Consider the following 11,388-nt stretch of genomic DNA (forward strand, 5'->3'; position numbering starts at 1 on the left):
GGGCATACACTGACCAACTCAAAGAATTCTCACCGGCGTCGCTGCCGCCAGCGCGAGGCCTCCGAATACTGTGGGTCACTGTGGGCCGTCCACTGGCCTTCTTCACGGTGACTATTCAGTAGCTTTACCCATTGCATGGCGTACCTGCGTGACTAATGTGCCAGGGGAATGGGGCTATCAACTGCATTGCAACAATGCTATGGATAATCTGTTCCTCTGAAGGCGTTGAAGATGCACCAACCGGCGCGTGTTCGTCCATCAATGGTACAGAATGCAGAGGCATCACAAGCCTCTGGTGCTACGGAACTTGGACGTCAGAGGAAGGTACTACATGCACGATTAGAAGGCACACGAAGGACCCAAATCACGGGGAAAACGAGACCACCTACCTTCGCACACCTAGGAACGGTCAATACGCGCCACGGAGTACAGGAGCGGGAGTGGATGGACAGGCAAAGAGGCAAAGACAGGCGCGTTGCGAAGATGCATGCGGTGACGCAACGGCTCATCCGAAAGCCACTCGCAGCCCTGCGGACGGACGGGCAGCCCCTGGCCAGTGGCAATGTAACACGGTCAGTGCCCTTCGGTGCCTCCGCAAGAGACCGAACCGGAAAACTGCATGGACGAGGATGAATGGACAGGCAGGAGGGACGATGCGGAGATGATACATGGGGAGGGTGAACCACGAAGCACAGAGCGGAACAGTCGGAGTGCACAGACGACGCAGCCAGGGGGAGATGAGGGGAGGAGCGAAGGAGTTTGGCCATTGGGTACGTTTGCGATGCCCTGATATACCTGACTGAGAATGTCAGCCTAGCGGACGTGGCTGGCACACGTCTCTGACCACTATTATTGTCAGCCTCCCACCAGCTTGTGGTGAACGCGGTCGCCGCCAAGACACCGGTTGGCGCGCATGTGTGTCGTCGGTTGGAGGCCAAATGGATCCCCTCCTCCTCAGCCACTAGTGTCATTGGCCGCGACGCGATCCGTGCCATGGCTTCGCATCGACGATCCTATATATGCATGTCAAGCTTCGGGTCACGAAGAACCCGATTTAGGTGCTGTACGGAAGCGACTACCGTCAGAAAGTACTGATAGACGCTGTAAGACATGAAAATGCACCTAAAGCGCTTCACTCACAGATACATAAAGCGAGGACCACCTTGAACCCTTGCACCAACACGCTCACGGCCGTTCATAAAACATGACACCGCTGTCGGCGCCCCAGCAAACCGACATGAAACGAAAACACCGCGCAAAAGCAAAAGAAGTTCCCCCTACTATCCCACTGCCCACATTCCACGCTACCCCAAGTCCCTCCGACTCGCCTGTCCACGATGTCACAGTTCTCCCACTACCAACCATGGAGGAGAGGAGCGGACTTACGTGGGTTGTCGACACCCGACCACGACGGCAACTAGAGAGCCTTTGCTACATCCGCCTACGTGTTGGTACTCTAAGCACCGGAGTGGGGCGTTTGGGGCAAGTCGTAATGCTCAGGCGCCACTGGGTGACATTCGCAGTCTCAGACGCGCCCGCATACTGCACGCTCCGGGTGCCCATCCCATGGGCGAAACTCAACGACCTAGCAAGCGTCGCCCACACATCCCACTTCTTCGACCTACCCAAGCTTCCGCGTCCCCACCCAAGCTTCCGTGACATCCCCCACTTCGAAAACGACGAGGAAAACCCCTACGAATTCGAGATATGGGATGACGAGATCCCGGACATCGAGAGCCGATTGGAGCGCATCAAGAACGCTCCCAGGTCCCTGCGCAACAGGCACCCGAGCTGTCATCGGTCCACCGAACGCGCACCAGAAGGCGAGAGCAACGATACGAGGACGTCGGGCATGTAATCACATGACCTGCCTACTACTACGAACAGAGCCAGTCACCGTGACAACCCACGCTGGTGAGAAATCGATGTATAGACTATTCTGTCCAGGGATTGACTTTTGGTGGCAGCGTCCCCCACCACCCTCAAAAGACGCTTGCCGGCTTTTTAGGTCTGCTACGGAGACTACACACCACCGTCCGACGAGGATCAGCGCCCACACCTCAAAAGAAGATTTGGACGCCACAGCCGCCCAAGCGCGCCGTGCAAGCCGTAAGCACATATGCCGCGCAAGCCGTTAGCATGAGAAGAGCTTACGGTACCGCGAACGACGCCCGACGACCCAGCACAAACCGAGCATACAATAACACTGAGGTTGTGCAATCGCACAAGACTGATCTCTAATAGCCACACAAGTAGCTAAGTAAGTACCATTGTTCCGGACACATTTCCAATGACTGTAGTACAGTGAATGAATCTGAAGAGAAAATCTTAGTCAATGTACACCCAGTCTTGTCCAGATCGGTCGTAGTCGCAGACGGTACTGTATAACGTGTTTGTACGAACAGGCTAGGTCATATGAAGATCATAGAGCCAATGATCATAGAGCAAAAAACACTTACCACTCCATTACTCGGATGTACACGACAATAATTCAATGTGCAAGCTTCGATCTGTAGAGCTGGTTTGATTCAGATCTACTTGCTGGCAGTGGGGACTACACAAGGGCTACATGTTGCGATTGGCTTCCCTTCCGTTCTGGGAACTCAACGCCAGTACCTCTTCCGAATCCTCGGACGCCCGTGATTCGATGTGGAACAGGTGACGACATAGAACACCGGCCCGGGACGCCGATCTTGCCCCGCTGAGCCAGATGAGAAAACGCTGACCAGAAAGCCTCCCTGCGACAATCCCACCAACTCACCAACGATCTACCCTCGCCATGGCGTCCGAGAATGCGTCGGCCCCCGCAGGGCACGACAAACCCATCCTCATCGTTGTCATGGTGCGTCTGCTTGTAGCTGCCATACGGATTGGACTTAGCCAGGTACACGGGGACCGCAACGTAGGGGGTGGCAGCGACAGGGAAGACCACACTCGCACAAGCCCTCTGCGAGAAGCTGCAGCTGCCCTACATAGAGGGCGACGAGCTCCACCCGAAGGCAAACATCGACAAGATGTCGAACGGCCAGCCTCTGACCGACGCGGACCGCGAGCCCTGGCTCGCGCTCCTGCGCACCACCGCGGAGCACATCGTCGCCGAGGAGGATCATAAAGGCAAGCCCCAACTGCACGAGAGCAAGGGGATCTACGTCCCGTCGTCCGCAAAGCAGGACGACCCGCCAGACGCACCGCGACGACGTACGGGGGCGATCATGACGTGCTCTGCGCTCCGGAAGTACTATCGGGACATCCTGCGGGGAAATATCAGGCCTAACCTCCCCGAGCCGATGCACGAGCTCGAGCCGCCCCCGCCACCAGAACATATGCCGACGTACTTCGTGTTCATGAAGGGCGAGCGGGATATGCTGCTGGATCGCATACAGAAGAGGAAGGGGCATTACATGAAGGCAAATATGGTGGATAGCCAATTGGCGACGCTGGAGAGCCCGGAGGCAGAGGAAGGTGTCGTTACGGTGTCCATGGAGCAGAGTACAGAAGAGCAGACGAAGATAGTGATGGACGAGCTGAACAAGCTGACGGGGGGCGTATAGCGTGGAATCGAGTAGCAGTAGATGTAGAATAGAACCACCATCCGGTTATACTATGCCCTTGATGGACGGTCCTCAGTGCTAGTCATGCCGATAAGCGCAAAAAGACAGATAGTCAGAGCAAAAGACATTCTGGTGCTGCAGCTGCATGCCAGTAGAGTAACTTGGATAGACTTGAATGCATGCCCGCGCGCAGGAGACGCGCTGGCGCGCGTCGGCAAAGTCCGATCGCATCGCGATTCGCGGGTGCACGACGCGTAAGGCAGACGCGTCAACCCATCCAAGCCTGCACCTCTTCCTCATCCCCCCTCCATTCTCATCCACCATGGTAAGCAAGATTCTCATTCAGAATCGCAATACGGGTACTGAGTTTACCGCAGGCCAGGCGTTATGACAGTACGTTGTCCGCAACGAGCTGAAGGCACCCGGCTAACTATGCACGTTGTTGCGCTATAGGTCGTACCACGATCTTCTCGCCAGAGGGTGAGTGTGAAGGCCCTTGTATTTCGAATCAACTGGTTACTGAGCGTGTGCATAGGGCGACTATATCAAAGTCAGTCCAACCGCCTACTACGCTCCCTGTCCGTACTAACCTTGGGCATTGTGTGCACAGTTGAGTATGCCATGGAGGCGATCTCACATGCGGGTACCGTTCTTGGTGTGCTCGCAAAAGATGGGTCGTCCTCGCAGCGGAGAAGAAGGTAACAGGGAAGCTGCTGGACATGAGCGGCGCGAAGGACGGTGGCTACGGAGGTAGCGGAGAGAAGATCTTCTTGCTCAACTCGTGCGTCCCTTCGTGGATTTCTTCAGTTCTCTCTGAAGTGTATGGTCAATCACAGAAATGTCATCTCGGGTGTCGCTGGTCTTACTGCCGACGCGAACTCTCTCGTCAACTATTCACGACAAACAGCACAAGGACATTTGTTCAACTACAACGAGGACATCCCCGTCGAGCTTCTCGTGCAGAGATTATGTGATCTCAAGCAGGGCTACACACAATATGGAGGTGCGCCATGCGATATTCTGCACTCCAGGACTCTCGGCCTCACGTGAATGCACACACAAGGTCTGCGTCCGTTCGGTGTATCCATTCTCTACGCCGGCTACGACGCGCACTACCAATTCCAGCTCTACCACTCCGACCCGTCAGGTAACTATTCCGGCTGGAAGGCGACGTGTATCGGCGCGAACAACGGCACCGCGCAGAGTCTGCTCAAGCAAGAGTACAAGGACGACATCGGGATCGACGAGGCAGTCGGGCTCGTCCTCCGGACGATGAGCAAGACCATGGACAGCACTACGCTGGGAAGCGAGAAGCGTGCGTGTCTTTCGCCTCTCCCAGCCTGCCTATTGGCGTGTAATCGGTTGTGCAGCTCGCTAATGCTCCCTCTCTTGCAGTGGAGTTTGCGACGCTGACGCTGGACGCGGATAAGCAGCCTAAGGCGAAGATATACAAGCCCGCAGAGATTGACGCGCTCCTGGCGAAACACGACCTGGCGAAGAAGGACGAGGATGCGGAGATGAGGGCTGCATGATGGTGTACCGTGATGCTGGCTCGGACGGACCCTACTGTTGTACATGTTATTGCAATTCAATCCGCTTTCCCATGCAAGGCGCGGTGAAACAGTGCGGCGACTCGAGCATTGTCATTCCTGACCAGTAGGACGCAGTGCATTTGCAACTCTTCCGCGCCTGGCCTCTTCTGGGTGAGGAGACCGAGCTAACTACGGCGTTTAGCGCCCGTACGACGCCCGCTTCCGCAGCTGCATATAGCAACTTGTCTCTATCTTCTCTCACCTCTCTTTCACTCCCCGTACATATACCGGCCGCGCCGTTCCCTCTCCTTTAGCACAAACCCTACCTCTGCGCAAGATGAACCACGGCGACCACGGCGGGCACGGCGACGGGGGATGGACATGGACCCGATGTGCAGCATGAACATGATCTGGAACACGCAGATCGAGGACACCTGCGTCGTGTTCAAGTGGTGGCACGTCCGGAGCACCGCGGGCTTCGTCGCGTCGTTCTTCGCCATCGTCGCGCTGGGCGTGCTGTACGAGTGGCTCCGCGTCGCCGCGCGCGATGCGGACAGGCTGATCGCGAAGAGGCTCGTCGCGGAGGGGAAGGGCAAGGCGCGGATCCGGAGCGGCCGGGCGACGCCGGAGAGCGACTCTGAGGCGGCGGGGCTGTTGGGCGGCGAGCGTGCGGCGCGGAAGGTCGGGTGAGTGGTAGATCGTGCATAGGTGAGGGGGATGCTGACGGTCTGTGGCGACGCAGGACCCCGCTCCCGTTCTTGCCTCGCGTAACCCGGGCGGTGCTGTATGGCGTACAGGTCTTCTTGTCCTTCTTCCTCATGCTGGTCTTCATGACCTACAACGTACGTTTGCGGACCCCTTGCCATCCGACCTCTTCCCGGCTAACACTTGTCTTCGGTAGGCCTATCTCATCCTCGCAGTCATTGCAGGCGCCGCCATCGGTCACTTCGTCTTCAGTTCGCACTTCGACATCAATGCTGCCCTCGCTGGCCCCGTCGACTCCAAGGGGATGTCGTGCCATTAGAGCAGTGCTGTCATCCGTTCCCACCCATTCCTATGCTTCCTGTCGCTGGTAGATGGTTCCTGCTCTCGTTCGGATCAAGGCTTGTACGTTACTATCGGAGCACTGCTGGATCATATCATTGTGTTCGACACTACCCAGAGACGAGTCCATTGCGCTCCGTCGATGAAGCCTACACCCAGTCTCCCGAGTCGCTCTGGTCCGCAACGCACCCTGCGTGGATGGGGCTAGAGGCTGCATAGCGTTCGCTAGTGTGCCTGTCATATTGACTGACGGACTACACGAGCGGCAGCGATGCGCTCGCATGTACTGCAGTGACAGTTCGGGAGGAGTGGGGCCTCTGACGGACTGTCTGAGTAGGAATGACGTCTCTGGAACCAGAGCTTACAAAGGCCAGCCGCTTGTCGAAACCCTAGACGCATCCGGCGCTGGATGGTATAAGCACGATTGGCGGTGCTCTAGCTATTCACCACACTCGACAATTCTGCTAAACACGCTCATATGTACGACATCCTTGGTGTCTGACGAGGGATCGAACGTCACTTACAAGCATCGTGAATACGGCCACGACATAATGAAGGTCCTCATCACCGGTGCCTCAGGCAGAACCTCTGGCTACGTCCTCAAGGCCCTCCTCAGGTCACCCTCCCCACCCGACCTGCGTCTCTTCGTGCGCTCCGAGGCCGCCGTCCAGAAGCTCACCTCCCAGCACCCGCGCCTCTCCCCAGCGGACTTCGCGCTCGGCGACTTCCTCGAGGCGGGCACGCTCCCGCCCGCGCTCGACGGCATCGACGTCGTGTTCCACAACGCGCCCGTGTTTCACCCGAACGAGGGAGCGATGGGCATCGCGCTGATCGACGCGGCGAAAGCGGCGGGCGTGAAGCACTTCGTGTACTGCAGCGTGCTCTTCCCGATCTTGACGAAGATGCAGCACCATAAGGTGAAGAGGGAGTGAGTCGTGTTCTTCGCGTCGCGGGTCTGCTGGGCCGTCGGTGTTGACCCGCTCGTTTAGTATCGAGGAATACCTGATCGAGTCGGGCCTGAACTACACCATCTTGGAGGTGAAGCCACGAGCTATTCCCGTCTGGTGGTTTATTGAAGTTCGCCGTTCCACAGCCCAGTTCCTTCATGCAGAACATTGACCTGCAAGCCACGCTGAGGTCGTCCACTATCACCGCCGGCTACTCCCAGACGACCCTCCAAGGTTTCCTCGACCTCGGTGACCTTGCGGACATTGCGGCGAAGGTTATCCTCGATCCCGCACCGCACAACCGCGCGAGGTACGAGCTGGTGGGCGAGAACTGCAGCATGGAGGACATCGCGCGTAAGCTGTCCGCGCACCTGGGCAAGGAGATCGCCGTCCAGAAAGCAACGGAACATCCCAAATTACCAAGCGGGTACATGGTGGAGACGATGGACAGGATGCTGTTCTACTATGACAGACGGTGAGTGACTGGAGGTACTGCAGCACAGGTGGATAGTGCTCACTCCTGTGCCTCTTATGCAGTGGTATCCCGGGGAACAATAATGTGACGCGATGGCTGCTGGGTCGGGAGCCGACAACTTGGAAAGCGCTGATCCAGCGTGAAGCGAAGGCTTAGGGATGCACAGCGTCTCCGGGTGCACGGACGTGTAACTTACGAGTATAGACGACGTTGTGTACCTCTGCGTCATAACATTGCAATAAAGAGACAAAGAAAGATTGGTCGTGGACGCAGTTATGCTTGAGAAGCATTGAAGACAACCAATGCGTGTTAGTGCGCGTGCAGGGCTCACAGCTAATTTCAGAACGATAGTCACTTGCAAACGCGCGCGACAGACGATGACTAAGCGCTCCAACCTTCAAGAAGGCGGCGCGCACCGCTCTTCTGCACCACTGTCGTTCATTGTCTCCTGTCAATTTTGCGCGAGCAGACACAACAGATGATATATGATCTGAAATCTGAATTATGGACCTGTCTCTCTACCATTTACAGTAGTAGTGTAGAGCTACCATGACTCTCGCAGAGTCCGAATAGTTGAACTCTTTCTACATGGCTCGCGACTGGCAAGGCATGGGATTCACTGGAATGTCAGTGGTGTTGTAGAGCAAGGCTGACCAGACACATTCTGCATAATTATTGGTTCGCATCAACCTGATTGCTCACGGGATCGTGTCGTGTATGTCGTTGCGAGGGGCTGGTCCTGGACAGGTCGCTGTGTGTGGAAGATCTCGCGCAGGTTGCAGTGGTGCAGAAGAACGGTGCGCGCCGCTCCCGAAGCGCGGAGCGCTTAGTCATCATATGTCGCGCGCGTTCGAGAGTGACTATCGTTCTGAAATTAGCTGCAATGGAGGAGCACATCTGCTGCGCTCTCATGGAAGGCGGTCGACCCCATGATGCAAACACCGCAGATCCCATCGGGAGAAGCTGCCATGTCTTTGCTGAATGCAAGCCCCACTTGAGCCCCACTGCTGCGGAAATTGTGCGGAAGTCTCGCTTCGCGGGGATGGTCCGTTCAGCTACGAGCGAAGTTCTTCTGTCAGAGATCTCTGCCGAATAAGTACCCCCGCCAGAGGTAGGCGATTGCAACTTCAGTCTATGTAGCTTGACCGCCATCATTCGCCCATGGCATCGGTTTGGCCAGAAAGACCGTTCCAAGTCCAAATCTCGGTTTAACGTTCCCTGCAACTAGGAGAACGGGGAGCGAGGAGGGGCGGAGAACTTGCGGAAAACTCACCTGAAAGCCGTGCATTCCCTCGGGACCGGCATGACGTGCCAGGCTGGCTATAATAGAATAGCTGAAAATTGAGGCAGGCCTGGAAGCTGTCTCCCGAGTGCTGGCGTCTTACAAGTAGAACGCTCGATTGGACTGCAATGAGAGCTTCGTGTCTACGACGATAGCTGTCTTGACATGGGCGTAAGCGAATAGAACAATGGCCCCAGGAGTGGTTATAGTGGTTCTCAGTCGATGGTGTCTCATGCTTGCGCTGCAGAGTTGGAAGGTGTGGTACTCATGGCGAGTTCGAACTTCGAAGGTCTGTGAGGACAATGAAGAACTCGGAAGAACTGTGGGCGTGCCAAGGGCGAAGAACGAGGGGGGATTGCCAAAGATGGGAGGGGGATATTAAGGCACGTGTTGGGGAGGAGGAGGTTGACAAGCGCCGGGTTGCGGAGATTTGTAGAGCAAACAACAAGGGGAAGATTGTCGTGCACGTTTACCACCCGCCGCTCCTTTGTTCTTCACCCGGCTGCCCTTCTGCGCCCCTATATCGTTTATTTAATCAATCACAATGGCCCACCGCCGCACACCGTCTGCCCGCTTCCCCGACCTACACATGTACGGCAACGGCAGCACCCTCCCCAGCCCCGTCCTCGAATCCCCGCCCTTCACCCCCGCCGCCGTCAGCTTCGCCGCCCTCTCGTCCATCGCGAGCCGCAAACCCAGGTCATACTGGTACCGCACAACATTCCTCGCGCTCCTCGCGCTCGTCGTGCTCTCCGTCTACATCCTCCTCGTCGCCCAGCCGTCACTATCATCCATCCCGGCCGCCTTCGACTCCGACAGCCATCCACATGCGCACCTGTCGCCAGACGCGTTCCGGCTAGCCGCGCTGCGACACAAGCATCCATGGAGCAGCAACGAGAGCACGCCCGGGCGGCCGCATGTGCAGCTGAACGCGTCGCAGGAGCTCGCGGCGGTATCAAGTTTTATCGCGAGCCTCCCACAGAACGTGATTCCCGGCACCGTCGATCCTTCCCAGCCGATCGACCCTCAGCTCGTACTCGACTTCGACACCCGGGGGCGCACGCTGCTGAGGAGGTCGAGACGATAGTAAAGGACGTATGGGCACAACATCCCGTTATGCTCTATTCAAAGGTGAGCCGTCGTTCCGTGTTCCGTTAACTCCATTCGCTCCCCATGTCTGTGCTGGGGTTTCTATACGGCCCTCAAGTATGTGCTGCTTCTACGATGGGCGAGCGGGCGGAGCATCGCCCACAATGCATAGGATGTATCCTGTGTACGTGCGCTGAAACATTTCGTTGACTATTGTTCATGCATCTCGGGTCAATGTCCGGACCAGATGCCACTGTTGACTGCACCGTCAGCCTCACGTCACAGGCGCTCTGCTCTGACAGATACAGATACCTCCGTCTCTCATATGCACCAAGTGCTATCGAGGCATCTGTGCATGCGTAAGGCCTTCCGAGGCTGCTCCGTGTGTGCCTGGCTATATGTGGTGCATGGGATGGGCAAGCGTGTCATGTTCGTCGTCTGTATGGGCGCACCATGCACTACTTGACTGCGCGGGGGCGGACATACCAGTGCACTCGTCAGCCGAACCTCGCATCCCCATCTGCCCTGAGATAGTTTGGATAGCATGCACACATTGATGTGATCGTAATACTGTCGCATATGACAAGTGTCTCGCGAATCAGCATCCGTCAATGCGCCTCGACGCAGACGATGCCTCACTTCTCGCGACTGTCCACCGCTCGTCTTCATGCACACGGTACCGCAGCCGAACAGCCAACTCACACACCCACAGTTCTACTCTCCCGTCTCTCGCGAGCTCAAGCAGATGCTCGGGGACCTCTACCTCCAGCCCGCACCCACGATCATCGAGGTCGACCAGCGCGTCGACGAGGGCGTCCTCGCGCCGCTGCTCTTCCGGCTCACAGGCAAGTCAGAGCTCCCGATCCTCCTCGTCGGCGGGCGCCCGCTCGGCACGCTCGAGGAGATCCGGTACCTCAAGAAGAAGGGCGAGCTCCAGCGGATGGTGACCGCCGCGGGCGCGGAGGTGTACGGCGCGAGGAGGAAGCAGAAGAAGCTGCACTGAGCCTTCACGTCGTTGGTCCTGGTCTGGCGCTTGCTGATAACGGAGACGGATCTGCGCACGCACGCACTGGCATACTGTACGCATACTCGGACACTTTCTTTTCTTGCTTATAGCTCGCCCACCGTCGCGCCTCTGCATGCCCCGGCACCCCCACTCCCGCGCATACACTTGCGACGGCGGCTGGCAGGCTGGGTTATTTGGATCTACGTCGACGTCGACGTCGACGATGCATGTGCTCACTCACATACATACTTGGTGTTATAGCCGGGTGTACAACTAGCTGCTTCGCACTATCATACTTCCATACAGTGTCTGCTGCACTGGCATGCCTACTACTCTTACATACTCCGCATAGACTTTTCCGGACACATGATGCATATGGCTGAATGACGAGAGGCACGATTTTTTGCTTGGTTCTTGGTGTGGTATAGGTTGGGTATAGGCTTGGTGGGGTTCAGATTCAGT

At 57.0% G+C, this 11,388-nt stretch overlaps 7 protein-coding genes across 7 annotated transcripts; 6 read left to right on the forward strand and 1 right to left on the reverse strand.

Moving 5' to 3' along the window:
• Positions 1–156: 156 nt before the first annotated feature.
• On the reverse strand, positions 157–1,378 carry B0H18DRAFT_422857 (uncharacterized protein). Its single transcript, XM_048038037.1, has 2 exons — positions 1,141–1,378; positions 157–1,091 (listed from the first exon to the last, which is right to left on the reverse strand). The coding sequence occupies exon 2, from the start codon at positions 993–995 to the stop codon at positions 315–317; it is 681 nt and encodes a 226-aa protein (XP_047899400.1). The 5' UTR covers positions 996–1,091; positions 1,141–1,378; the 3' UTR covers positions 157–314.
• On the forward strand, positions 932–1,868 carry B0H18DRAFT_422877 (uncharacterized protein). The gene is made up of 2 exons (XM_048038038.1): positions 932–1,103; positions 1,153–1,868. Exon 2 carries the CDS (start codon positions 1,205–1,207, stop codon positions 1,856–1,858), a length of 654 nt encoding a protein of 217 aa, XP_047899401.1. The 5' UTR covers positions 932–1,103; positions 1,153–1,204; the 3' UTR covers positions 1,859–1,868.
• An 811-nt stretch (positions 1,869–2,679) lies between these two features.
• On the forward strand, positions 2,680–3,709 carry B0H18DRAFT_977216 (P-loop containing nucleoside triphosphate hydrolase protein). Its single transcript, XM_048044230.1, has 2 exons — positions 2,680–2,842; positions 2,907–3,709. Exons 1-2 carry the CDS (start codon positions 2,780–2,782, stop codon positions 3,549–3,551), a joined length of 708 nt encoding a protein of 235 aa, XP_047899402.1. The 5' UTR covers positions 2,680–2,779; the 3' UTR covers positions 3,552–3,709.
• A 377-nt stretch (positions 3,710–4,086) lies between these two features.
• B0H18DRAFT_977220 (nucleophile aminohydrolase) lies at positions 4,087–5,328 on the forward strand. Its single transcript, XM_048044231.1, has 5 exons — positions 4,087–4,206; positions 4,239–4,332; positions 4,388–4,554; positions 4,615–4,866; positions 4,947–5,328. Exons 1-5 carry the CDS (start codon positions 4,173–4,175, stop codon positions 5,081–5,083), a joined length of 684 nt encoding a protein of 227 aa, XP_047899403.1. The 5' UTR covers positions 4,087–4,172; the 3' UTR covers positions 5,084–5,328.
• Positions 5,329–5,458: 130 nt separating this feature from the next.
• Positions 5,459–6,107, forward strand: B0H18DRAFT_1082435 (Ctr copper transporter; the record flags this gene model as incomplete). The annotated part of the gene is made up of 3 exons (XM_048031532.1): positions 5,459–5,769; positions 5,826–5,925; positions 5,985–6,107. 3 exons carry the CDS (start codon positions 5,459–5,461, stop codon positions 6,105–6,107), a joined length of 534 nt encoding a protein of 177 aa, XP_047899404.1.
• A 571-nt stretch (positions 6,108–6,678) lies between these two features.
• B0H18DRAFT_868981 (NAD-P-binding protein) lies at positions 6,679–7,705 on the forward strand (the record flags this gene model as incomplete). The annotated part of the gene is made up of 4 exons (XM_048039982.1): positions 6,679–7,055; positions 7,117–7,165; positions 7,221–7,549; positions 7,612–7,705. The coding sequence occupies 4 exons, from the start codon at positions 6,679–6,681 to the stop codon at positions 7,703–7,705; spliced, it is 849 nt and encodes a 282-aa protein (XP_047899405.1).
• Positions 7,706–9,375: 1,670 nt separating this feature from the next.
• Positions 9,376–10,923, forward strand: B0H18DRAFT_1082437 (uncharacterized protein; the record flags this gene model as incomplete). The annotated part of the gene is made up of 3 exons (XM_048031533.1): positions 9,376–9,864; positions 9,903–9,962; positions 10,633–10,923. 3 exons carry the CDS (start codon positions 9,376–9,378, stop codon positions 10,921–10,923), a joined length of 840 nt encoding a protein of 279 aa, XP_047899406.1.
• Positions 10,924–11,388: the final 465 nt, after the last annotated feature.

This window comes from Fomitopsis serialis (genome assembly GCF_022376445.1).
Source record: "Fomitopsis serialis strain Sig1Antser10 chromosome Unknown B0H18scaffold_4, whole genome shotgun sequence".
Lineage (NCBI taxonomy): Eukaryota > Fungi > Basidiomycota > Agaricomycetes > Polyporales > Fomitopsidaceae > Fomitopsis > Fomitopsis serialis.